This window comes from Pristiophorus japonicus, chromosome 2 (genome assembly GCF_044704955.1).
Source record: "Pristiophorus japonicus isolate sPriJap1 chromosome 2, sPriJap1.hap1, whole genome shotgun sequence".
NCBI lineage: Eukaryota > Metazoa > Chordata > Chondrichthyes > Pristiophoridae > Pristiophorus > Pristiophorus japonicus.
In genome coordinates, this window is record NC_091978.1 from 30,766,869 (window position 1) to 30,794,349 (window position 27,481).

Genomic DNA, 27,481 nt, shown 5'->3' on the forward strand with positions numbered 1-27,481 from the left:
TGCTGGAGATGATCGGCTAGGATGAGAGGAGGGTGGTCTGGTCCAGTGTGTCAAATGAGATAGAGGAGGAATAGTGCACTGCAGTCACAATTATTTCTCCCTTGGATAGTACTTTCTCCCAGTAAAAGATTACTCAAAAATATTTGTGAATCATTTGGATGCGAAGGCCTGGGAGAGGGTGCAGAAAAGATTGACAAGAATGGTTCCAGGAATGAGGGACTTCAGTTACATGGATAGACTAGAGGACCTCAGGTTACTGCACAAGACAAAAGATCATGGGGTTCGGGGTAATATAGTAGCATGGATATAGAGGATTGGCTAACTAACAAAACAGAGCAGGGATAAATGGTTAATTTTCTGGTTGGCAACCAGTAACTAATGAGATGCCGCAGGGATCAGTGCTGGGACCCCAACTAGTTACAATCTATATTAACGACTTGGAAGAAGGGACTGAGCATAACGTAGCCAAGTTTGCTGACGATACAAAGATGGGAGGAAAAGCAATGTGTGAGGACAAAAAATCTGCAAAAAGGACAGACAGCTAAGTGAGTGGGCAAATATTTGGCAGATGGAGTATAATGTTGGAAAGTGTGAGGTCATGCACTTGGGCAGAAAAAAAAAATCAAAGAGCAAGTTATTATTTAAATGAAGATTGCAAAGTGCCGTAGTACAGCGGGACCTGGGGGTACTTGTGCATGAAACACAAAAGGATAGTATGCAAATACAGCAAGTGATCAGGAAGGCCAATGGTATCTTGGCCTTTATTGCAAAGGGAATGGAGTATAAAAGCAGGTAAGTCTTACTACAGCTATATAAAGGTATTGGGGAGGCATCACATGAAATACCGCGTGCAGTTTTGGTTTCCATATTTACGAAAGGGTATAGTTGCTTTGGAGGCAGTTCAGAGAAGGTTCACCAAGTTGATTCAGGGATGAGGGGGTTGACTTATGAGGAAAGGTTGAGTAGGTTGGGCCTCTACTCATTGGAATTCAGAAGAATGAGAGGTGATCTTATTGAAATGTTTAAGATTATGAGGGCGCTTGACAAGGTGGGTGCAGAGAGGATGTTTCCACTGATGGGGGAGACTAGAACGAGAGGGCATGATCTTAGAATAAGGGGCCGCCCATTTAAAACAGAGGAGGAGAAATTTCTTCTGAGGGTTGTAAATCTGTGGAATTCGCTGCCTCAGAGCTGTGGAAGCTGGGACGGTGACTAAATTTAAGACAGAAATAGACAGTTTCTTCAACGATAAGGGATTAAGGGATTATGGGGAGCAGGTGAGGCAGTGGATCCATGATCAGATCAGCCAGGATCTTATTGAATGGTGGAGCAGGCTCGAGGGGCCGTATGGCCTACTCCTGTTCCTATTTCGTATATTCTTATGTATGACCTTGAGCTCCTTACAGCCAAGAAGATTGAGAGGAGATTTGATAGAGGTATTCAAAATCATGAGGGATCTGGACAGAAACTGTTCCCATTGGCAGAAGGATCGAGAACCAGAGGACAGAGGTTTAAGGTGTTTAGCAAAAGAAAAGAAAAAAAAATTGTTACACAGCAAGTGATTAGGATCTGGAATGCACTGCCTGAAAGTGTGGTAGAGGCAGACTCAATCATTTCTTTCAGAGGAGAGTTGGATAAGTACTTGAAAGAAAAGAAATTGCAGGGCTATGAGTATAGGGCGGTGGAGTGGGACTAGCTGAGGTGCCCTTGCAAACAGCCGGCATGGGCTCGAGGGACCGAATGGAATTTTTCCATGCTGCAACCATTCTATGATTCTCGGCACAAGCCTAGTTGCTACGAATTCTCACCAAGCCAGATTACTGTATTACACCACACTCAAGGTTGACAAGTTCCAAATTCATTCCTTTAAGTAAATCTAGCTAGTTAAAGAGATAGAACACAAAGTGTTATGTCCTTACACTCTACTGTAAATCAACATGAGGCACATACTGGAGACAAGGTCACTTTATGACCTGTACCTTTATTCACAGGACCAAGAAGTGATGACCCTGCGTGGGACCTCCCTTTCTATACCTCGATGATCAGGTGAGGAGTATCTCCCACAAGTTCACCCAGTGGTCAAGGTGTGCATTTCTTCGGTGTATACAGTATGCAGTGTTGTTCCATGAAGGTTACAGTTACATAAAGATTATATACATGACATCACCTCCCTCCCAACGTCTTTGGGTCAAAGATTGAGGCTTTCAGGTGGTCGACACTCTCTCATGGAGCGCCGCAGTTGGGGCTCTGGTTGTTGAGCCTTGGCATGCGTCTGTCACCTGTGGTGATTCCGGCTTGTCTGGGCTGGGCGCAGGGACTGTGCATGCTGCTGAAGGTTCTTGTTGCTCGTTCACTGGCAGTGGTGTGGGCAGCATCTCATGATTTTCCTCAGGTTCCTCAGTGTCCATGCTGAACCTTTTTTTTTCCCACTTGGTCCAGATGCTTGCGGCATATCTGTCCATTGTTAAGTCTGACCACTATGACCCTATTCCCTTCTTTCCTAATTACAGTACCCTCAAGCCACTTGGGTCCCAAAGTGTGATTAACAAATACAGGGTCATCGATTTCTATACATCTCCCCTTTGAGTTACGGTCATGGCACTCATTTTGGGACTGGCTCTTGCCCTCAACAATGTCTGACAGATCTGGATGAATGAGGGACAGCCGAGTTTTCAGTGTATGTTTCACGCTGGCGGGACTCCCGTGAGCGAATGTGGTCGGGACATATCGGCCAGCAGGAGGCGCAATAGGCAGCATTGAAGGGAGGATCCTTGAATCCAGAGCATGCCTTGTTTTATGATTTGGACCGCACGTTCCGCCCGGCCATTGGAAGCCGGCTTGAACGGTGCTGTCCTGACATGTTTGATGCCATTACCCGACATGAACTCCCGGAATTCATAGCTAGTGAAGCATGGGCCGTTGTCGCTAACCAGGATGTCCGGCAAGCCGTGGGTCGCAAAGACCGCACGCCGACTCTCCACTGTGGTGAATGTCGTGCACGAATTCAACATGATGCACTCGATCCATTTCGAGTACGCATCAACAACAATGAGGAACATTTTCCCCCATGAACGGGCCCGTGTAGTCTATGTGAATACGTGACCATGGCTTGGTGGGCCAGGGCCACTGGCTGAGTGGGGCCTCCCTGGGGGCATTGCCTTGCTGGGCACATGTCGTGCACCTGCAAACAGTGTTCCAGGTCTGCATCAATTCCCGGCCACCATACATGTGACCGGGCAATGGCCTTCATTTGCACAATGCCTGGGTGCTCACTGGATTCCCTGATAAATGCTTCCCTTCTCTTCTGGGGCATGACTACCTGGCTGCCCCATAGTAGGCAGTCGGCTTGGAAACGGTCTGACCTCTTCAGGACATGCTCTATGTGCGGGTGCCCAATCCCCAATCAGGACACATTTCTTAATCAAGGATAGGAGGGGATCTCTGTTTGTCCAGGTTTTGATCTGGTGGGCTGTGATGGGGAGCCTGCGCTGTCGAAAGCATCAACAGCCATGACCATCTCCGCGCTTTGCTCCGCTGCCCCCTCAGTGGTGGCCAGTGGAAGCCTGCTGAGCGCGTGCCGTATGGTGTAGTCATACGCAGCCATTGTGAGAGCCCATCGCTGTATGCGAGCTGACGCATTTGCATTGACAGCTTTGCTGTCGGACAACAGGGATGTTAACAGCTTATGGTCCGTTTCTAACTTTAACCTTCTGCCAAAAAGGTACTGGTGCATCTTTTTCACCCCGTAGACACATGCGAGTGTTTCCTTTTCAACCATCCCATATCCCCTTTCTGCTTGGGAGAGCAACCTAGAAGCATAAGCCACAGTTTGGAGTTGACCCACATCATTACTCTGCTGCAACACGCACCCAACCCCATAGGATGATGCATCGCATGTCAAAACCAATTTCTTACAGGGGTTGTACAGCGTCAACAGCTTATTAGAACAAAGCAGGTACCGCGTTCCCGACAGTCCCCCCAAACCAATCGCAACCCTTACACAGGAGCACGTGTAGCAGCTCCAACAATGTGCTTAAGTTCGGCAGAAAGTTCCCGAAATAGTTCAATAGTCCCAGAAATGAACACAACTCCGATGTGTTGCCGGGCCTGGGCACGTGACGGATTGCCTCAGTTTTGGATTCGGTAGGCCAGATCCCGTCTATGGCAACCCTCCTGCCCAAAAGCTCGACCTCTGGGGCCAAAAACACACACTTGGACTTCTTTAGTCGCAGGCCTACCTGGTCCAGTCAGCGTAGCACCTCCTCCAGGTTGTGGAGGTGTTCCTTGGTGTCTCAATCAGTGATAAGGATGTCGTCCTGAAATACGATTGTTCCGGGGATAGATTTGAGCAGGCTTTCCATGTTCCTTGAAAGATAGCGGCTGCTGAACGAATGCCAAACGGACACCGGTTGTAAACAACCAGACCCTTGTGCGTCAGTAGCTTGGATTTGCGGCCAGTTCTTGGGTCATATAGGCCGAAGTGAGGTCCAACTTGGTGAACAGCTTGCCGCCTGCCAGCGTGGCAAAAATATCCTCTGCTCTCAGAAGCAGGTATTGTTCTTGTAGTGACACTCAATTGATAGTGGCCTTGTAGTCGCCACAGATCCTGACCGAGCCATCAGTTTTTAAGGACAGGGACGATGGGGCTTGGCCAGTCGTTGAATTCAATGGGCGAAATTATGCCCTCTCTTAGCAACCTGTCCAAATCACACAATTTTCTCCCGCATCACATACGGCACAGCTCTGGCTTTATGGTGCACTGGTGTGGTGTCCGGCGTGATGCGTATCACTACTTTGGTAACTTTGAAAGTACTGACACAAGGTTGAAATAGTAGGACCTGTGAGTATGAACTTCGTTCCACAGATGAAATGGCGTGCACATCCCCCCATTTCCAGTTCATCTCGGCTAGCCAGCACCTCTCCAAAAGTGCGGGACCATTTCCCGGGACAATCCAGAGTGGCAGCCAGTTCTCTGATCCATTATGTGTGACCACCAACATTGCACTGCCTAGCACTGGGATGATCTCTGGTGTACGTCCGTAATTGTGTTTCAATGTGTTCTATTTTGGGTCTGCTAGCTCTGAGTGGCCATAGTTTCTCGAACTGTTGGACACTCATAAGTGACTGGCTGGCTCCTGTGTCCAGCCAAATGCGTACTGGGATGCCGTTTAACAGTACTCTCATCATAGGTGGCATCTTTGTGTATGAGCTGTGGATGTTTGCCACATGAACCCGCTGAACTTCAGCGTCCATTGCTGTGTCCCAAGCATAACCCTGCCTTGCAGACCCCTCTTGTAGTTCATCCGCTTTGTAAACCAGCCTCGCTGCGGGCTTCCTGCACATTCTGGCTAAATGTTCACTGAAGTTACAATTTCTGCAGATAAATTGTTGAAACCTACAGGTTTTCGCAGCATGTCTGCCCCCGCACCTCTAGCATGAGCTGAGATTGTTGTGAACAAAAGAGCTGTTACCAGGCATTCCTCTCGGATTGTCTCTTTGATTACTCTTGAGCACTCTGTTAGTGGGTGTCAATGGCCCCATCCCAGGATGCATTGTCCCCGGTGATGGTGTAAATGTTCGTTCAACCTGCCATTGTCTCTGTTGAGGACCCACCAGAGAGTCTGTTACTGCCTGGTTGGTGGCGAATTGCCCTTGACTGCCTGCGGGGTTCTGAGTCGTGTTTACCATGTTAACTCCCTACTCCATCGCCACGTTGGGAGCAGAGTTGCGCGCGTATATGATCTTGGTTTCCTCCTCCCCCGCCATGAAGGTTTGAGCCATCAATGCCGCTGCTTCCAAGGTCAAATCCTTGGTCTCAATTAGCTTCCTAAAGATCCTGGCATGACCAATGCCCTCAATGAAGAAAATCCCGTAACATCTCCCCCCTGCAGGCGTCTGTGAACTTAGAGGCTGGCCAAGCGCTGAAGGTCCGCAACAAAGTTAGGTATGCTCTGCCCTTCCCGACGTCAGTGCGTATAGAATCTGTGTCGGGCCATGTGTATACTGCTCGCCGGTTTGAGGTGCTCACCGATCAGTTTGCTGAGCTCCTCAAAAGGTCTTGTCCGCCGGCTTCTCGGGTGCGAGCAGGTCTTTCATCAGCGCATAAGTCTTCGGTCCACAGCTGGTCAGTAGATGTGCCCTTCGCTTGTCAGCCGCTGCTGCTCCCAGCCAGTCCTTCGTGACAAAGCTCTGCTGGAGCCTCTCAACGAAATTGTCCCAGTCCTCACCAACACAGTATCGTTCCTCTGTGCTACCGGTAGCCATTCTCGTGCATCGTTGATTCCCGTTTCTCGTCACCAAATGTTATGTCCTTACACTCTACTGTAAATCAACACGAGGCACATACTGGAGACAAGGTCACTATGACCTGTACCTTTATTCACAGGACCAAGGAGTGATGACCCTGCATGGGACCTCCCTTTATATAACTCGATGACCAGGTGAGGAGTGTCTCCCACAAGTTCACCCACTGTGGTCAACATGTGCATTTCTTAGGTGTATAGTGTACAGGTTGTTACATAAAGATTACATACATGACACAAAACAGCACACACCTAAATAAGACAGTAGTAAATGGGTAGAAAAGAAAAATCACATTACAATCTGCTCTGACAACAGTGAATGTTAATGGGCGCAATTATCCCGGGTCATTGGCGCCTTTTTTTGGCACGTGCCATTTTTCTGGCATAATTATATAACTCAAAGTTTCCCCCTGGAATCTGCGCCAGTGTAACTGGTTTAGTTACGATTTTTCTACGTTCGTTTTTTTTGACGTCATGGGGCCATTCCACAGTTTGACCCCAAATTTTTTATCCTAGGTCAGCGTATCTGGCCACTACCAAAATACCTTCTGCTGAGTTAACAGAAAGCAGCACACATTTAAAAAAAAAAATCGGTGCTAAATCGGTTTTTCATCAGTTTTTGGAGGGAGTCTCAAACACTTGAAATATCCATAATAAAGTCCAACTTTTTTTTTTTAAAACCTTCAACATGGAAATTTCTTGGATTTTTGAAGTTTTTAATTTTTTTTTTTTAAATTGACACGCCACCACTGAACATCTTCAAGCAAAGCTGGGGGTCATAGCGTCGGCCATCAGAATCGCTCTACGCTCAGGCTCGGCTGGAAAACAAGCCCAGGTGGGGGGAGGTGACGATCAGAAGGCTTCTGCAGTGAGCCCGGGGAGAGAGGTGGCGACTGGAAGGCTTCTGCACGGAGCTCGGGAGGGAGGTGACGATCGGAAGGCTGCTGCACCATGCACAAGACTGCAATGAGTTTGGGGGATGGGGAGGAAAGAAAGAGAGAGAGAGAGAGAGAGAGAGAGAGAGAGAGAGAGAGAGAGAGAGAGAGAGAGAGAGAGAGAGAGAGAGAGAGAGAGAGAAAGAAAAGGGGAGAAGTCACAAGACTGCAATTATTTGGGGGGAGAGAGAAGTCACAAGACTGCAATTAGTTTGGGGGGAGGGAGGCGGTTGGAGAGGGAGAAGTCCCAAGACCTGGGTGCGGTTCATCCATACAGACCTTGGGGAAAAAGAAGAACGAACCTGTCCTGCCTGCCTTCCTGCTGTTTTGAGTTTCTTGCAAAGATGAAATTTAACTATGGGGACAATACTGACAATACCATACCTTGTGCAAGCCTTATGCATCATGGTGCTACGTAGGAGACAATTGATTCAACGTTATCGCATGAGAAACATCAGAGCCCGTAGGGTACTGGGTAGGAGGCCTTATCCACGTTCGGTATATAAAGACAGGCATTCATACCTGCATCTGAGTGATGCAGACTGTGTCAGAAGGCTGCGTTTCCACAAAAGTTGTAACGTAGATCTGTGAACTGGTGAAAGCAGATCTGCAACCTAGAAGTGTCAGGAGGACTGCTTTATCAGCTGAAGTGAAAATTACAGTTGCCATTTCATTCTGTGGCTCCGGATGGTTTCAAACTACAACTGGGGATGTGTGCGCCATCTCTCAACACGCGACACATGTCTGCATTCGGCAGGTGACAGCTGCAGTATAAGCATGAAGGAATGACTACATAAAGTTCTCCATGACTGCCCAAGCAATGCATGACAAGGTTGTGGGCTTCGCCAGGATTTCTGGCTTCCCAAAAGTTCAGGGCTGCATTGATTGCAGCTGCATCACCTTGAGGATTCAGAGATGTACAGAAAGAGAAAAGGCTTCCACTCCATTAATGTACAGCTCTATGTGTGACGACATGCATCACATCATGTCAGTCAATGCAAGATACCTTGGGAGAACCCATGATGCGTTCATCCTACGCGAGAGCTTTATATCTGCCATGTTTCAGCATCAGCCAGAAGGGCAGAGCTGACTACTGGGAGACAAAGGGTATGGCCTCGCCACCTGGCTCATGATGCCTCTACGCATAACCCAGACGGAAGCTGACCAGGAATACAACAGGTCACACATTGCGACATGCATAGAGAGGACCAGTGGCATCTTGAAACAGCGTTTGCGATGCTTGGACCATTCTGGAGGCTGCTTGCTATACTCCCGAGATTGTCGGTCAGTTCACTGTTGTGCTGCATGCCTTAGCCATCAAGAGGCAGCAGCAGCTGGTAGGAGAAGACCGACCTGTGGTGAGAGTGGCTGATGATAATGATGATGATGATGCAGATGACGAGCAGGACAAGGATGAGGAAGAGGAAGCAATGAAAGTACCTGAACCCAAAGCACGACAGCGAAGGAGGGTGAGCCATCGCGCCCCTTTAACGATTGCTCGAGCCTTACGTCAGCAGCTCATTGGTGAATGCTTTGCTGCCTGAAGGCTCAGCGACAACTAGTCCACATGGACCATGTTTACTGTTTGGACCTGTTCCGTAATGTTGTGTTGATGGAACAAATAATGGAAACGATTCAGATTTAATGTAAAATATATTTTATTCAAAAGTTTAACAGTTCTTTGCACTTAACTTTAATAAAATTATTCTTGATCAAACTTTAAAGTCTTCAGTTCCGATCACTTACAAAGTCAAACTTGTAAATTTACATAACTTACAAAAATCTTTTAATTTGCAAACAGTTACAACAGTAACAATAATAATAACAGCAGCAAAGAAAGGCTGCACCCATCTCTCCTCCACTTGGTCTAAGACTGCGCGCCGCGTTTGTTCTTGATGACTTCACCACCTCTGCCCGCAGGCGGTGGTGCAGTTTCTGGGTTTGCGACTAAGCTTATTCTTTAAGTTCTCAGGTAGTGCACACCTGTTTTGGGGGGGGGTGCCTGGAGAGCCCTGGTGTGAGGATTCGAGTGGCAGTTGATTCTGTCAATGGGCACAGGGCCTGGGCATGTTCCCTTATTGCAGTAGCTCACTCCAACATGCCTTCCTTCATGTTGCCCGAGAGTGTTTCAACTATGTGATATTCCCTCCCTGATGTTCACTGACAGCGCATCAGCTACCTATGACATTCCCTCCCTCATGGTCATGGACATGGTTTAAACTGACAGATATTCCCTCACTCATGGTCCCGGATATCGTTCCCATTTCTCGTGAGATTGCTGTTACTTCTCCCGACAGTCTCGTTACCTCATCACCCACCCCACTGATGATGTCCAGGAGTGAACGTGCAAGGTCAATTGCTCTCCCCACTCATTGCCATCATCTGAACCACATCCGTTAGGTCGTGTACCTCAGGAGAGTGTGGTCAAGCAGTGCTTGCACCCCACTACTGTGACCTACAGCCTCAGAAGGTTGTGCCTCGCTGCACCACATCACTGGAACCCGCAGCCTTGGAAGGTGGGGCCCTGGGTGTGCCTTGCTGCATCCCACCTCTGGGACCCGCAGCCTCGGACATTAAGAAACCATGGAATGTCCCGCCAACACTCAAACCACTAGTAACAGAAGGGGCTGGCACCTCAATGGGCGGCACTTGCACCTCCACCAAAGTCAGTAAAACAGTGGGAGCTTCATCCATTTCCATCCCCTCCCCTTCACCCCCATGCTCTTGGTCTGAAGGGTAGGATTGGAAGATGTTCTCTTCAGGCTTGTCCTCGTCTGAATCTTCTTCTGCATTGTCAGGGTTGGCATCAAGTTCTGCAAAATAGAACTGAAAAATGGCTAGCAGCAGGGGAGGAGGCAGGGTGGGTGGCATGAGTAGAATCACAGAGTGCAGGCAGCAGGCTGATTTGAAGGACCACGATGAATGATAGCACATTGCATCAACCGAAGCGTAGCTGACAGAGACATCCCCAGGAACCAAAATATGGCTAGCCCGAGCAGTTTAGCAAAGCCAGCCTGTGAAATGTGTAGGACTTGCCTTCTCCCTTGAGCGTGGGCCCAGCTTGTGTAGTGGTGGTTGCTTTTCTCCAGGCAGCAACCTTCTCTTCCAAGGTTGTCAGTGGCTGCAGATTTGCCGGGCCTCCTCTTGTTCAAGTTCTTTCCTTATTATGTGCCACCTTCTTCTGCAAAGATGAAAATGCAACTTTTTAGAGAGGGCATCTTTCTGCTGGATGGGACTTATACAGGTGGTGACATGTACAATTGCAATTCTATTGAATAAATGAAAATATTACTTACACTAACTTCTTGACCAAGGTCCTGCCGCTTCTTTTTACACTGGCCTCCAGATCTCGTGGTGGTCAAAATTGCGCAGTAATCTTCTGCAACTTTGTTCCTGCGTTTCTTCATTTCTTTGGGTGGAACTTTTATGTGACCTCTGCTGGTGTCCAGCACCTGCCATCTGCTCTCATTTACAGTAACGAGTGCCTCCACTTCATCCTGTAAGAAATTCTTGGTCCTGGCACTGCGTTGCATCTTGTATTGCTGCAGATCCGATTTTTCTAATGCTCACAGCACTTCTCACATAACTGGCTCTTGTAAAAATGGCCGACTGCCAACCTGGAGCTGTACTGCGCATGCGCGTCCATTGAAATAATGCCAAAAATGTATTTTTTTTGTCGCGCATGCGAAGAAGATGGGGCATCATTTTTTGGCGCAGACAGCAGGCTCCAGCCCCGAGGTGACTGGACACTCTGCGCAGCGCCAAGTTTGAATTATACATTGGAAAACTTTGACAAAATATTTCTGGCCTAGAAAAACTGGCGTAACTCTGGCAATATGCCAGAAAAAAAGGCTTGGCCAAAATTCAGCCCACTTTCATGAGTTTGCAACATACAGCACTCGTTTTTGGTTTATTTTTGCCCAGAACCACTCTAACTTCCATGCTTTTGTAGTTCAGTCTCTGTTTCTCTCTAGTCTCAAAGCACAACTACTTAAATGATCCATTAGCCTTTGAAGTACTTCAAATATATATTAATGGCTCAAAATTTCCTGACAGTCCGATTAACTGCTTGAATGATGCACAGATGGGTGTCTTCTACACCAAGTGGTCTTCGACACAGATGCGTGTCTTCCAGTAAAAGATTCTCTCGGAATGAGTGATCACAGTATGGCAGAGTAAAAGATCCTCTCGGAATGAGTGATCACAGTATGGTTAAATTTGTAATACAGATTGAGGGTGAGGAAGTAGTGTCTCAAACGAGCATGCTATGCTTAAACAAAGGGGACAACAGTGGGATGAGGGCAGAATTGGCTAAAGTAGACTGGGAACACAGACTAAACGGTGGCACAATTGAGGAACCGTGGAGGACTTTTAAGGAGCTCTTTTAGTGCTCAACAAAAATATATTCCAGTGAAAAAGAAGGGCGGTAAGAGAAGAGATAACCAGCCGTGGATAACAAGGAAATAAAGGAGAGTATCAAATTAAAAACCAATGCGTATAAGGTGGCCAAGGTTAGTGGGAAACTAGAAGATTGGGAGAATTTTAAATAACAGCAAAGAATGACTAAGAAAGCAATAAAGAAAGGAAAGATAGATTACGAAAGTAAACTTGCGCAAAACATAACAGATAGTAAAAGCCATTACCGACACATAAAACAGAAAAAAGAGTGATTAAAGTAAATGTTGGTCCCTTAGATGAGATGGGGGATTTAATAATGGGAAATGTGGAAGTGGCTGAGACCTTAAACAATTATATTGCTTCGGTCTTCACAGTGGAAGGCGCAAAAACCATGCCAAAAACTGCTGGTCACGGGAATGTGGGAAGGGAGGACCTTGAGACAATCACTATCACTAGGGGGGGTAGTGCTGGACAGGCTAATGGGACTCAAGGTAGACAAGTCCCCTGATCCTGATGAAATGCATCCCAGAGTATTGAGAGATGGCAGAAGTTATAGCAGATGTATTCGTTATAATCTCCCAAAATTCTCTGGACTCTGGGGAGGTACGAGTGGATTGGAAAGCAGCTAATGTAACACCTCTGTTTAAAAAAAGGGGGCAGACAAAAGGCAGGTAACTATGGGCCGGTTAGTTTAACATCTGTAGTGGGGAAAATGCTTGAAGCTATCATTAAGAAATAGCGGGACATCGAGATAGGAATAGTGCAATCAAGCAGACGCAACATGGATTCATGAAGGGGAAATCATGTTTAACTAATTTACTGGAATTCTTTGAGGATGTAACGAGCATGGTGGATAGGGGTGTACCAATGGATGTGGTGTATTTAGATTTCCAAAAGGCATTCGATAAGGTGCCACACAAAAGGTTACTGCAGAAGATAAAGGTGCGCGGAGTCAGAGGAAATGTATTAGTATGGATAGAGAATTGGCTGCCAAACAGAAGGCAGAGAGTCGGGATAAATGGGTCTTTTTCAGGTTGGAAATCGGTGGTTAGTGGTGTGCCACAGGGATCGGTGCTGGGACCACAACTGTTTACAATATACATAGATGACCTGGAAGAGGGGACGGAGTGTAGTGTAACAAAATTTGCAGATGACACAAAGATTAGTGGGAAAGCGGATTGTGTAGAGGACACAGAGGCTGCAAAGAGATTTAGATAGGTTAAGCGAATGGGCTAAGGTTTGGCAGATGGAATACATTGTCGGAAAATGGTCATCCACCTTGGGGAAAAAAAAAAAACAGTAAACAGGAATATTATTTGAATGGGGAGAAATTACAACATGCTGTGCTGCAGAGGGACCTGGGGGTCCTTATGCATGAAACTGAGTCTACCTGCAAAACATAAAACATGTATCCGTGCCACCCGACCTGGATGACACACCAGACATTTACAAGGCCTTTTTCTTTTTTCTTTTTTGTTCTTTTTTTTTTTTGGGCACTAAAATCAAATTTTTTCCTTTTTCCAGTGCCCCCTATAAAAGGAGAGGGGGACACTAAAAGCACCGGCAATTAAAACAAATTAAACTTTAAAACGTAAACTCAAATTAAAATTTGGTTGCCGGGCGTGATGATGCACTCCAGTCCCTCCGGTGCCCACCTCTCGCGGAAGGCCGCGAGCGTACCGGTGGACACCGCGTGCTCCATCTCCAAGGACACCCTGGACCGGATGTAAGAGCGGAAGAGAGGCAGGCAGTCAGGTTGAACGACCCCCTCGACCGCCCGCTGCCTGGACCGGCTGATGGCACCCTTGGCCGTGCCCAGCAGTCCTACGAGGAGGTCTTCGGTCCTACCCGCTCCCCTCCGCACAGGGTGCCCAAAGATCAGGAGAGTGGGACTGAAGTGCAGCCAGAATTTCAGGAGCAGACCTTCAAATAATGGAACAGTGGCTGCAACCTCGTGCACTCAATAAAAACATGGAACACGGACTCCTCCAGACCGCAGAAATTGCAGGCGGCCTGGGAGTCCGTGAACCGGCTTAAAAATTTATTGCACGGCACTGCTCCGTGCACCACCCTCCAGGCCAAGTCCCCGATGAATAGTGGGAGGACCCCTGCGTAGAGTGCCCTCCATCGGGGATCCCCGCCTCCTCCGGACGGCAAGATGGTACGCCATGGCGTGTCCGGACGGCCGGCGAGGATGGCAAAGTTGAGAGTGTGCAGGAGCAGCCCGTACAGGAAACCCCTCCGCGCGGAACTGAAAGGCACGGAGGGGATTTCCCCGAGGCGGCTCAAGTTGTGAGGCGCCGGCCCCCGAGGGAGGTTCCGGGGTTTGGCGCCGATGAGGAATTCCGTCCGGACGGGGGTCAGTTCGGACGGGATCTCCCCACGTGCTTGAGCCTCCTCGCTGCACCTAACAGAGTCAGGGCCCAGAGCTGTTTTTAGCGACTCGATGGCATCGGCCGCGTGGCGGACATTGGCAGAGTTTAGGCGCCGCGCCAGCGTGTCTGGCGCCATCCAGCCCGCTCCTCCGCCATCGAGCAGGTCCCTGACCCTGGTCACCTCACCAGCCACAGCCCTCTCTTCCGACCGCCACATAAAACCTCGGCCGTGGAGGTACGGATTCCCGAGCAGCGGCTCCTGCAGGACGGCCGCCACTCCAGCCGGTGGAGAGCTGCGCTTGGTGGAGACTTTGTTCCAGACCCTAATGAGTTCCCTGTAAAAGACAGGCAGCTCCCGGAGGGCGGTCCTGACACCCCCCAAGTTCACAAACAGGAGCTGCGTGTCATAATTGAGGTCGCGCTGCTGGCGGAAGAAATACCTCGCCAGAGAACACCACCTAGGAGGGGGCTCGACGTAAAGGTATCTCTGCAGGGTCTGAAGACGGAAAGTCGCGAGCTGGGCGCTGACGCACACCAACGACTGACCGCCCTCCTCAAGCGGGAGACTCAAGACCGCGGCAGAGACCCAGTGCTTCCTGTTGTTCCAGAAGAAGTCCACCAGCTTCTTCTGTATCTTGGCGACAAACGCAGGGGGAGGGGTCAAAGTGACCAGCCGGTACCACAGCATTGCGGCCACCAGCTGGTTTATGACTAGCGCTCGACCCCTGTAGGACAGCACTCTGAGCAGTCCTGTCCAGCGCCCTTGGTGAGCGGCGACCTTGGCCTTCAGCTCCTGCCAGTTCGCCGGCCAGGCTCCCTCGTCGGGGCTAAGGTAGACTCCCAGATAGAGGAGATGGGTCGTGCTCCAGGCAAAAGGCCTGAGCTCCTCGGCAGGGAGTCCACCCGCCACTGACCCACCAGGAGTCCGGAACATTTCTCCCAGTTGATCCTGGCGGAGGACGCGGCCGAGTAAATCTCCTGGCACTCACGCATCCTCCTCAGGTCAGCGGGATCCTCTACCGCGAGGAGCACGTCATCGGCGTAAGCCGAGAGGACGACCTCCACGCCCGGCCCATGCAGAGCCAGTCCCGTCAACCTCGTCCGCAAGAGGCGCAGGAAAGGCTCCACGCAAACGGCGTATAACTGGCCGGACATGGGGCATCCCTGGCGCACCCCTCTCCTAAAGCGAAGGGGCGCCGTCAAGGACCCGTTAACCTTAATCAGACACTCCGCGGCGGCGTACAAAAGTCGGATCCGGGCGACGAAATGCGTCCTGAACCCGAAAGCGCGCAGAGTTCCGAGCAGATAGTCGTGATCCATCCTATCGAACGCCTTCTCTTGGTCGAGGGATAGGAAGGCGACCGACAGACCAGCCTCCTGGGAACAATGGATGAGGTCCCGGACCAGATGGATGTTATCGTGGATTGTCCGGCCCGGGACCGTGTAGGACTGGTCGGGGTGGATCATGTGGTCCAGCACGGCACCAAGGCGAGCAGACATCGCCCTGGCGAAGATTTTGTAGTCCATGCTGAGGAGGGAGACCGGGCGCCAGTTCTTAAGGAGGCGGAGATCGCCCTTCTTAGGCAGCAGGACGATGACTGCCCTGCGTCAAGAGAGGGGCATCTCCCCGGTCGCCAGACTTTCCCCCAGGACCCGCGCGCAGTCGCCCCCCAGGACGTCCCAGAACGTCCTGTGGAACTCCACGGTCAGCCCGTCCAGCCCCGGGGATTTTCCCCTCGAGAGCCGGTCGAGGGCACCGGTCAGCTCCGCCAGGCTTCGCGGAGCTTCCAGATTTTCGGCGCCCTCCGGGCTGACCTTCGGCAGGTCCTCCCACAAAACTCTACTCGCTTCCTCGCTGGACGGATCCGGAGAGAACAGAGCCCCGTAATATTCACGGGCCCTGTTGTTGACGCCCTCCAGATCAGAGACGAGAGAGCCGTCGTCGGCCAGCAGCGTCAAGAGCTGCTTACGGACACTCTGCCTTTTTTCCAGCGAGTAGAAGGGGGAGCCGCGGTCCAGATCCCGCAGGAACCGGATCCGCGACCTCACGAACGCGCCTCGGGACCAGACGAGCTGCAGGTCCTTCAGCGCAGCCTTCTTCGCTTCGTACACCGTCCGCAGGGCCGGGTCCTGGACGACTTGACCGAGACGGGCTTCCAGGTCGAGCACCTCTTTTTCTAGGCGCCCGACTCTGGCCGCCCGCCTCTTGGTCGACCCCCTCGCGTACTCTTGACAGAAGGCGCGGACGTGAGCCTTGCCCACGTCCCACCATAGCCTCAAGGAGGGGAAGCCCCCCTGCTTCCTTCTCCAGTTGGACCAGAATCGACGGAACGAGTCCTGGAACCGCACCTCCTCCAGCAGCCGGTTGTTAAAGTGCCAGTACGCGGACCCCGTCCTCGCGCGGAGCGAAGAGCTCCGCCCACACCAGGTGGTGGTCTGAACACGGCACCGGCCGCATGGAGGCCGCCGGGACGCAGGAACCGTACGCCCGAGACACGGAAAGGCGGTCGACTCTAGACCATCCAACTCCAGGCCTCACCCAAGTAAAGGCGCTGGAGTCGGGGTGGAGATTTCGCCAGACGTCCACCAAGTCGAAGGACCCGACCAGGTCCCTCAACTTCTCCATCGCCGTCATGCACTGCGGGGCACCGGAGCGGTCCCTCGCCTCGATGGTGCAGTTAAAATCCCGCCCCCCCCCCCCCCCAGAGGACAATGCAGTCGCCGACGTCGACGGAACCAAGAAGAGCGGACACCTCTTCAAAGAAGCGCGTTTGCTGCGGGCCGGGCTGAGGGGCGTACACGCTCACGAGATGGAGCGGCACGTCCCCCAGGTGAACCGTTACGTGCAGCAAGCGGCCTGGCACGGGCTCCTCGACCCCCAAGATCTCCGGCTGAAAATGCGGGCCCAGCAAGATGGCCACCCCACAAGAAATGGCGGTGAGGTGGCTCATGCGGACCTCTCCTTGCCATTCCAGGAGCCACGTGGCTTCGTCTCCCGGAACGGTGTGGGTTTCTTGCAGGAAGCACACCGCATATTTCCCCTCCCGCAGGAGCGTAAAATTGTCAAATCTACGGCGTGCCCCTCTGCCGCCGTTGATGTTGAGGCTGGCTATGGTTATCTTCATGGCAAAAGCATAGTGCAACCTCTACCTTAACCTATTGTGGGGGAGGGAGCGGAGTCTTTTGTTGAACTCCGCTCCCTCCGCAGCCCAGCGAGGAGTCCCTCGAGCTCGCGCAGCTCAAGTTGTTGCGCCTTTGTCAAGGGCCCGCCCGCGCCCAAGATTTTAACGGCGTCACGGACGGACCCCTTGATCAGCTCTGGCTCGAACCATTTTTCCAGGGCCAGTCGGGCTTGGTTGCAGCGACCCCGGCTCTGGGCCAAAAAGTCCCGGAGTTCCTTTGCAGGAATTAGGATGGTCTCGGCGGCGGCCGCGAGCAGATCCACCGCCTCGCTGGCGGTGGTCTCTAGATTTTCTCCCGCGTCCCCCGCCGAGTCCCCGTCCTCCTCCGGGAGGTGGCCGCCAGCAGCCGGCCCATCGACCGCACAAGGTACGGCAAATGAACCGGCCGCTCCAACCGGCCCTGGCTCTGCCCCGATCCCACCCCCAGGATCGTCGGCAGAGGAGTCCCCACTGGGCTCTTTTAAAAATGGTGCTGGGTCGGGAAATGACAGCGGAAGGGGTTCCCCCTCCGCCCCAGGAACCGGGGAACAGGCCATAGGAAATCCCCAGGCTCCCCAAGTGCACCAGCTCCAAAGTAAGGGGCGAGGGTGGGTGTTCCTCCCCCTCCCCGCTGCCACCCCCCGGCCCAGCATCTACAGTGTCATAATAAACATTTGTTTCATTTTCTGCCGGGTCGAGCGACTCCCGGGGGAAGTTGGGTATTGGCTGGGCGGGCTCAGGTTCGGCCTTTTCGGACCCGCCCGCCTCAGTCCCCGGGACGCCCGGCCCGGCGGCAATGCATTCCTCCGCGATCCCCACGCCCCCCACGACAGGCAGATCTTACACGTCATCCTCGGGAGGCAGAGGCTGGGCAGCCTCGACTGTCTCACCCTCCCCGGGGACAGACTCCTCTCGCCTACGGCGCAGCTTGGAGGCGCTGGTTGGGGACGCGGGACACGCGGCGGGCACCCCTCCCCCTCCGCCTCATCGGAGCCGCGCCTCCTTTTGTTCCTGGGGGCGCGCGGAGGCAGGGAGACCTCCATGTCTGCCGAGGCCTCCCGCTCCGCCCCCCCCTTTTCCTTTTCTTGCCCGCGCCCGGGCCCCTCTGTGGTGTTGTTCAAGGGCTCGGGCACGGGCTCGGGGCACCCCGCGCTCGCCGGTGACTGGGTTGGGCCGAGCGCGGTAAACAAATTGTCTGGCGCACCGAGGGGACCCGCCTCTGGATGTTTTGCCTTCTCCCGCGCCTTCCTTCCGATCGGATGCTCTTCCTCCCCCCCGCCGGAGGCCGTAATAGCAAGGGCCCCCGGCGATGTCCGCGCACCTATGGCTCCCGGCACGCGGACGCAACTAGGGGGAGGGGTGGCGGCAGCGCCAGCCTTGGCCGCCTTCGGTGGTTTGGCGGCCTTGGAGGCGGGGCAGTTCTTGCGAATGTGCCCCACCTCTCTGCAGGCATGGCACAGCACGCCGTCCGACGTCCAGAAGACGCGGTAGGCAGTCCCCTCGTGCACCACATTAAAGTGCCCTTCCGTCATGTCCTCCCGCGCCAGCCGGACAAAGAGCTGGCGGCGGAAGGAGAACACGTGGCGCAGGCTGTTCTGAGCGGTATGGGGTTGATCCCCGACCTTACCTCCCCCAGTTGGTGTAGGTGAGGGAGGAGGAGCTCAGCGGAAACAAAGGGCGGGACGTTTGACACGATGACCCTCTGCGCGGTGGCCTCGAGAGGGTCCACCGGCAGGAACGTCCCGCCCACCGTGAGCCCCTTTTCAAGGGCCAGGGACACCGCCCGCTCCTTCCCCAGGAAGAACACGGCCTTTCCAGACATCTTGGAGGCTGCAACAATGGCCGAGGGGCCGACTACCCCAGCCATCGCCCGCACGCACTCCTCGATGGTCATTGTGGGGTGAGTGTAGCCCTTGACCACGTGTTTTTTTGTGATTAATCTGAATGGTGGCAGGGCAGCGGGTGGCGCAGGAGGTGCCGTGGAAGCGGTTGCCACCTGCGCATATGTCCTTGCTGGCCCTGCCACTGGCGTGGATGGGGTCGCCATCACGGGGTCCCTTTAAGGGCTACACCCACCCCAAAGTCACAGGCCTTAATGGTCTTTATTGGCCTCTTGTATATTGACTGAGCAGAGGAGCCCTTAATGAGGCACACCTCTCCCCTAGTTGGCAATTGGGGAGGGGCCTTGCTCCCTCTGCTCAGTTGTCTCAATTGGGTTTTTTTAAAATTAGGAGGAAGGGGCCTCACAGAGAGAGGGGAGAAACAGAGAAACAGAGAAAGAGAGAGGGGGGTGGGAAGGGGGGGGGAAACTGAGAGGGCAGGTCTCCCCTCGCAGCTGTGGGTGGGTGCAATCCCCAGATGGCAAAACAAACACACAGTCTTTGGGTTGGTCTTCAGGTGAGGGGAGAAGATGTCTTCACCTGGGGCAGCTCGAGCCACCAGGCACACACTCCTAATGATGTTTAATAGGGTGATTAAGGAAAATCTTCAGCCTGGTAGCTCCAGCTATCCAAGTCTAGGCAATTGGGGAGGGGGGGGGGGTTCAGTTGTGTGTGGGGCCTAGTTGTAACAAGGCCCCCCACACACACTTCCACACACACACACCCCCCGCGATGTTCCGGCCCTCAGTGGTCTTCTTTCCTCCCCCCACCGATTCAACAAAGTCTTTTTGGGACTGCACCAATACACCCACCTGTTGAATGGTAGAGTCTCCCTCCTTCCACACCGGATGTTTGTTGGTCTTTCCCCCTCTCTCCAACTCTTTGCAGAAGTGGTAAATTGTTAAATGTTTTCTGCTTCCTCCTCTCCCTCTGGGTGAAAGTTGGTGGTGAAGCCCCTTCCTTCCTTCTCTTCCTGGGCTGGTCTCAGGGCTCACTCCAGGCCTTCCAAACAGGAGCTAAGGTTGATAGCTGCTCCTCTCACTGCTCACAGCTCCAACTCCAACTGTGCAGGACACGCCTCCACTGCTCCACAATTGGTCCTTGTGCATGAATCACAGAAGGATAGTTTGCAGGTGAAGCAGGCAATCAGGAAGGCGAATGGAATGTTGGCCTTCATTGCAAGAGGGATGGAGTGCAAAAGCAGGAGGTCCTGCTGCAACTGTATAGGGTATTGGTGAGGCCGCACCTGGAGTACTGCGTGCAGTTTTGGTCACCTTACTTAAGGAAGGATATACTAGCCTTGGAGGGGGTACAGAGACGATTCACGAGGCTGATTCCGGAGATGAGGGGTTACCTTATGATGATAGATTGAGTAGACTGGGTCTTTACTCGTTGGAGTTTAGAAGGATGAGGGGTGATCTTATAGAAATATTTAAAATAATGAAAGGGATCGACAAGATAGAGGCAGAGAGATTGTTTCCACTGGTCGGGGAGACTAGAACTAGGGGGCGCAGCCTCAAAATACGGGGGAGCCAATTTAAAACCGAGTTGAGAAGGAATTTCTTCTCCCAGAGGGTTGTGAATCTGTGGAATTCTCTGCCCAAGGAAGCAGTTGCAGCTAGCTCATTGAATGTATTCAAATCACAGATAGATAGATTTTTAACCAATAAGGGAATTAAGGGTTATGGGGAGCGGGCGGGTAAGTGAAGCCGAGTCCACGGCCAGATCAGCAATGATCTTTTCGAATGGCTAGATGGCCCACTCCTGTTCCTAATTCTTATGTTCTTATGTACACCAAAACAACATCTTCGATGACTTCATGGCTTAATTATCACAAAAATAATTCCCCAGAACCTAGACACACCATAGGCTTGCAACCATCATAAAAAACCTTTGTGAGCTTTAGCTTTACATTTATACAGATAATATATTCGTTAAAACTGTGGTAGGTTTAAATTAATAGCATCCTATATCATGCATTTTGAAATAGCATTATACCATCAGAATGCTATGCACGATCACTGGTAATTTCAGCAAAGGAATTTCTGTAAACTACAATATAGTAGCTTCTATCAAAAGCTAATTATTTGTTTTTTCTATAAATATTGGGAGGTTGGGGGGGGGGGGGGGGGGTTGAGGGAAATAAGAATTTCACCAACAGCTTCCTAATCTCCAACTTTCCTAGTAATATAGAATCCTATATCTGGTTCATGCTGTTCCTTTTTATTCTTATAGCATTGTAAGCAAAATGATTTGCCAAATTCAGTGTTTTGAGATTTGCATCAGGGAAGCTGTTACTGAAAAGAAATTCTGATTTTCTTACCTGTGTGACCAGTGGTTCCAGTAATCGTTCTACTGTCACAGTCCGTATTTCCAGGCTTTTGGGATCCCATTTTAACAGAATCGGCGAGGTTGCAGTGGTCATGTTTGACTGAAAGAAAAAGTTACATTTTGTAAAAAATATAAAGTTTTTTTTTAAAAACTTGCCATATTCAAAACTGCAGATCTGTAAAATAATCATTCTGAACAACAGACTGGAAGGCAAACATCATGCTGAAGTTGATGGCAAATTGTCATCTGCTAACTACTGAATGCTAAACAAGGAATTTAATCATCTCTTCCTTGAAATATTTGATAGAAATTAGTCCCATCACTCTATTCAACTCATGGATTATTATTTCTGGGCAAAATGCACCTATAAAAGGCACAGCAGGGATTCCGGGGCCCAGCGTCGAGGAGGTGCGTGGAGCTACAGGGAGAAGGCAAAAAAGAAGTTGAAAGAAAACGAAAGGCCAAGGGGGTAAGTGATTGGTAAGCAGTTTTTCTTTTACTTTTCAATATCAGTAAGTAAACTTTTAACATTGTTGTTGCCAATTTAAGTGTATCTAAGGGTTAAGTCATGGCAGGAGAGCTCGGACACGTGTTATGCTCCTCCTGTACTATGTGGGAACTCGGACACTTCCAGTGTCTCTGACGACTACGTGTGCTGGAAGTATATCGGCCTGCAGATCCTGACAGACCGCATTGCGGCACTGGAGCTGCGGGTGGATTCACTCTGGAGCATCCAAGATGCTGAGAATGACCTGAATAGCATGTTTAGCGAGTTGGTCACACCGCAGGTAAAAGGTATACAGCCAGAAAGGGAATGGGTGACCATCAGGAAGAGTAGAGCCAGGAAGAGTAGAGCAAGGAAGGTAGAGCAGGAGTCTCCTGTAGTCATCCCCCTGCAAAACAGATACACTGCTTTGAGTACTGTTGAGGGGGATGACTCATCAGGGGAGGGCAGCAGCAGCCAAGTTCATGGCACTATGGCTGGCTCTGCTGCACAGGAGGGCAGGAAAAGAGTGGGCGAGCAATAATGATGGGAATTCAATTGTAAGGGGAATAGATGGGCGTTTCTGCGGCCGCAACCGAGACTCCAGGATGGTATGTTGCCTCCCTGGTGCAAGGGCCAAGGATGTCTCGGAGCAGGTGCAGGACATTCTGAAAAGGGAGGGTGAACAGCCAGTTGTCGTGGTGCATATAGGTACCAATGACATAAGTAAAAAACTGGTTGAGGTCCTACGAGGCGAATTTAGAGAGCTAGGAGCTAAATTAAAAAGTAGGACCTCAAAAGTAGTAATCTCAGGATTGCTACCAGTGCCACGTGCTAGTCAGAGTAGAAATCGCAGGATAGCTCGGTGAATACGTGGCTCGAGGAGTGGTGCAGAAGGGAGGGATTCAAATTCTTGGGACATCCCGGTTCTGGGGGAGGCAGGACCAGTACAAACTGGACAGTCTGCACCTGGTCAGGACCAGAACCAATGTCCGAGGTGGGAAGTGTCTGCTAGTGCTGTTGGGGAGGAGTTAAACTAATATGGCAGGAGAATGGGAACCTATGCAGGGAGACAGAGGGAAATAAAATTGAGTCAGAAGCAAAATATAGGAAGGAGAATGATAAAAGTGGAGGGCAGAGAAACCCAAGGCAAAAAGAAAAAAGGGCCACAAAATTCTAAAGGGGCAAAGTGTGTTTAAAAAAACAAACCTGAAGGCTCTGTGCCTCAATGCGAGGAGTATTCGGAATAAGGTGGATGAATTAACTGCGCAGATAGCAGTTAACGGATACGATGTGATTGGCATCACGGAGACATGGCTCCAGGGGGACCAAGGCTGGGAATTCAACATCCAAGGGTATTCAACATTTAGGAAGGATAGACAGAAAGGAAAAAGGAGGCGAGGTGGCATTGCTGGTTAAAGATGAAATCAATGCAATTGTAAGGAAGGACATCAGCCTGGATGATGTGGAATCGGTATGGGTGGAGCTGCGGAATTCCAAAGGGCAGAAAACGCTTGGAGTTGTGTATAGACCACCAAATAGTAGTAGTGAGGTTAGGGACAGCATCAAACAAGAAATAAGGAATGTGTGTAATAAAGCTCCAGCAGTAATCATGGGCAACTTTAATCTACACATTGATTGGGCTAACCTAACTGGTAGCAATGCGATGGAGGAGGATTTCCTGGAGTGTATTAGGGATGGTTTTCTAGACCAATATGTCAAGGAACCAAACAGGGAGCTGGCCATCCTAGACTGGGTGATGTATAATGAGAAGGGACTAATTAGCAATCTTGTTGTGCGAGGCCCCCTTGGGGAAAAGTGATAAGGAATTCTACCATATGAAGATGGAGAGTGACAAAGTTAATTTGGAAACTCGGGTGCTGAACTTAAGGAAAGGTAACTTCGACAGTATGAGGCGTGAATTGGCTAGAATAGACTGGCAAATGATACTTAAAGGGTTGACAGTGGATAAGGAATGGCAAACATTTAAAGATCACATGGATGAACTTCAGCAAATGTACATCCCTTTCTGGAGTAGTTAAGATCATGCGTAACTGACCTGACAGGGGAGTAACCACCATAACCCCAAGGTGGTTCTCCCTGGATCAGGAAGGTATATGCTTGCTTTTTTGGAAATAGGAGGTGGGTGGGGTGGTTTGACCCATCCACCTCCACGGAGATGTGTCGAGGACCTGACCCATCCACCTCCATGGCACGAACCTGGTATTGCAGTACTTCCAGGAACGGTGCAGTGGCTCTAGGCCTTTTGGCTAAGAGCATTGGCGCAGAGTGATCCTTGAATGGGCCCAAGGTGACCTCTGGCGTTTGTGATTTGACAAAGAATTGGAACGATTTTCAAAAAAAAAAATAAAACTGGGAAGGTGGCTCAACCATGGCTAAGAAAGGAAATTAAGGATAGTATAAAAGCCAAGGAAGAGGCATATAAATTGGCTAGAAAAAGCAACAAACCTGAGGACTGAGAAATTTAGAATTCAGAGGAGGACTAAAGGTTTAATTAAGAGGGAGAAAATAGAGTACGAGAGGAAGATTGCAGGGAATATAAAAACTGATTGCAAAAGCTTCTATAAATGTGTGAAGTGTAAAAGATTACTAAAGACAAACATAGGTCCCTTGCAGTCGGATTCAGGTGAAAGTATAATGGGGAATAAAGAAATGGCAGACCAATTGAACCAATACTTTGGTTCTGTCTTCACGAAGGAAGATACAAATAACCTTCCAAAGGTACGAGGGGACAGTGGATCTAGTGAGAAGGAGGAACTGAAGGATATCCTTATTAGGTGGGAAATAGTGTTAGGGAAATTGATGGGATTGAAGGCCAGGGCCTGATAGTCTGCATCCCAGAGTGCTCAAGGAAGTGGCCCTAGAAATAGTGGATGCATTGGTGATCATTTTCCAACAGTCTATCGACTCTGAATCTGTTCGCATGGACTGGAGGGTAGCTAATGTAACACCACTTTTTAAAAAGGAGGGAGAGAAAACGGGTATGAAAGACTGATTAGCTTGACATCAGTAGTGGGGAAAATGTTGGAATCAAATCATGAAGGATGAAATAGCAGTGCATTTGGAAAGCAGTGACAGGATTGGACCAAGTCAGCATGGATTTATGAAAGGGAAATCATGCTTGACGAATCTTCTGGAATTTTTTGAGGATGTAACTAGTAGAGTGGACAAGGGAGAACCAGTGGATGTGGTGTATTTGGACTTTCAAAAGGCTTTTGACAAGGTCCCGCACAAGAGATTGTTATGCAAAATCAAAGCACATGGTATTGGAGCTAACATACTGACGTGGACAAGGAACTGGTTGGCAGACAGGAAGCAGAGTCGGGATAAACGGGTCCTTGTCAGAATGGCAGGCAGTGACGAGTGGAGTGCCGCAGGGCTCAGTGCTGGGACCTCAACTCTTTACAATATACATTAACGATTTGCATGAAGGCAGAGTGTAATATGTCCAAGTTTGCAGATGACACTAAACTGGGTGGCGGTGTGAGCTGTGAGGAGGACGCTAAGAATATTATCTGAATGGTGGCAGACTAGGAAAAGGGGAGGTGCAACGAGACCTGGGTGTCATGGTTCATCAGTCACTGAAAGTGGGTACGCAGGTGCAGCAGGCGGTAAAGAAGGCAAATGGTATGTTGGCCTTCATAGCTAGGGGATTTGAATATAGAAGCAGGGAGGTCTTAATGCAGTTGTACAGGGCCTTAGTGAGGCCTCACCTGGAATATTGTGTTCAGTTTTGGTCTCCTAATCTGAGGAAGGACGTTCTTGCTATTGAGGGACTGCAGCGAAGGTTCACCAGACTGATTCCAGGGATGGCTGGGCTGTCATACGAGGAGAGACTGGATCAACTGGGCCTTTATTCACTGGAGTTTAGAAGGATGAGAGGGGATCTCATAGAAGCAGAAGATTCTGACAGGACTGGACAGGTTAGATGCGGGAAGAATGTTCCCGATGTTGGGGGAAGTCCAGAACCAGGGTACGTAGTCTTAGGATAAGTGGTAGGTCATTTAGGACTGAAATGAGGAGAAACTTCTTCACTCAGAGTTGTTAACCTGTGTAATTCCCTGCCAGAGAGTTGTTGATGCCAATTCACTGGATATATTCAAGAGGGAGTTAGATATGGCTCTTACGGTTAAGGGGATCAAGGGGTATGGAGAGAAAAAGCAGGAAAGGGGTACTGAATGAATGATTAGCCATGCTCTTATTGAATGGCGATGCAGGTTCAAAGGGCCGAATGGCCTACTCCTGCACCTATTTTTATGTTTCTATGTTTCAAACAATTGAGTAATTTTTAAACTGGCACAAGTACTTCGGGAATAATTCTTAAGATAAAAAAAAACATTGTCCTCCTGCCCCTTCACTGTCAGACGGCTTGGTAACATCCAGTTGTGGATGAGCCATCGAAATATTGGGAATGTCACATGTATGCTCGGGTTTACTAGCCATTAGGTGGCGCCACTGTCAGAGGTCATTGGGTTGTGCGCACATGTGCGCGGCCCAGGTATAAAAGGCCAGCCATCTTGTAATGTAATCCTTTTGGTAGAGTAGAGCCAGGTTTGTACCTGTTCAGAGTTTACAGTATTCAGTCTTTTGAGTTATTGAATACACAACATTTGGCGACGAGGTAACAAGAACCTTCGCATGCAAAAATGAGCACAATTGGAATTCTGGAATGATTCGTGGAGGGAACTATTGGGCAGACTTTGTTGCCCGCTTGAACCAGTACCTCGTGGCCAACAAAATGTAGAAAAAGGCAGACGCAGTTCGGCGCTGGGCGGTCCTCCTCACGGTCTGAAAATTTATGGACTCAAAGAATCACCTCTCGCCCTCAAGTCCAATGGACAAGGATTATAAAACATTGTGTGCTCTTGTCCGTGACCATCTCAAACCAGATTCAGGCATCATTTCAAGATATCGATTCTATATGCACGTTCGTTCTGAGGGCCACGATATATCGGAATTCGTTGCCGATCTAAGAAGTCGAAAGCTGGACCATGCAAGTTCGAAACTGCATTGGCAGACATGCTGCGGGACTTTTGTAATCGGCATCAACCACGAGGTGATCCTGCGTAAGCTACTGACGGCGGAGACACTGGATTGGAGCAAGGCCATCACGATTGCCCAATCATGCATGACGGACAAAAGCTTAAAGCAGGTATCATTGAAAAATCGGAACTCAGCAAATACTCTAAACAAGATAGTATCGTCGTTTGGCAGAGCTGCATCTGGTAGGGTCTACCCGACTGCGTGTGTGAAACCTGCTCAAAATCCGCCAACGGGAATCTGATATCACCATGTTGGCGTTGTAGGGGATATCATCGGCATCATCAGTGTCGGTTTAAACAGTATATTTGTAAAGGCTGTTCTAGAGTGGGCCATATCCAGCGCATGTGTCCGCAACTGAGCAAGCGTGCTGCGACACACCACGTGGAGGATAATGACCAGTCTAGCGCGGATCTGGATATCCAATCCGACATACCAGGGGAGGAAGTGTATGGACTGTATTTGTTCCTAACAAAGAGCCAACCGATAATGATTAATGTAAAACTTGGCGTGCCGATATCGATGGAATTGGACACAGTTGCGAGTCAATCAAT

General features: G+C 50.3%; 1 protein-coding gene across 1 annotated transcript in view; it reads right to left on the minus strand.

Annotated features, from left to right (window-relative positions):
• ctnna2 (catenin (cadherin-associated protein), alpha 2) overlaps positions 1-27,481 on the minus strand; it is a 1,881,920-nt gene that overhangs the window by 1,779,687 nt on the left and 74,752 nt on the right. The window contains exon 2 of the mRNA XM_070866818.1: positions 21,375-21,482. Coding sequence (XP_070722919.1) covers positions 21,375-21,476 — 102 coding nt within the window. The 5' untranslated portion in view covers positions 21,477-21,482. The remainder of the gene's footprint in view (positions 1-21,374; positions 21,483-27,481) is intronic.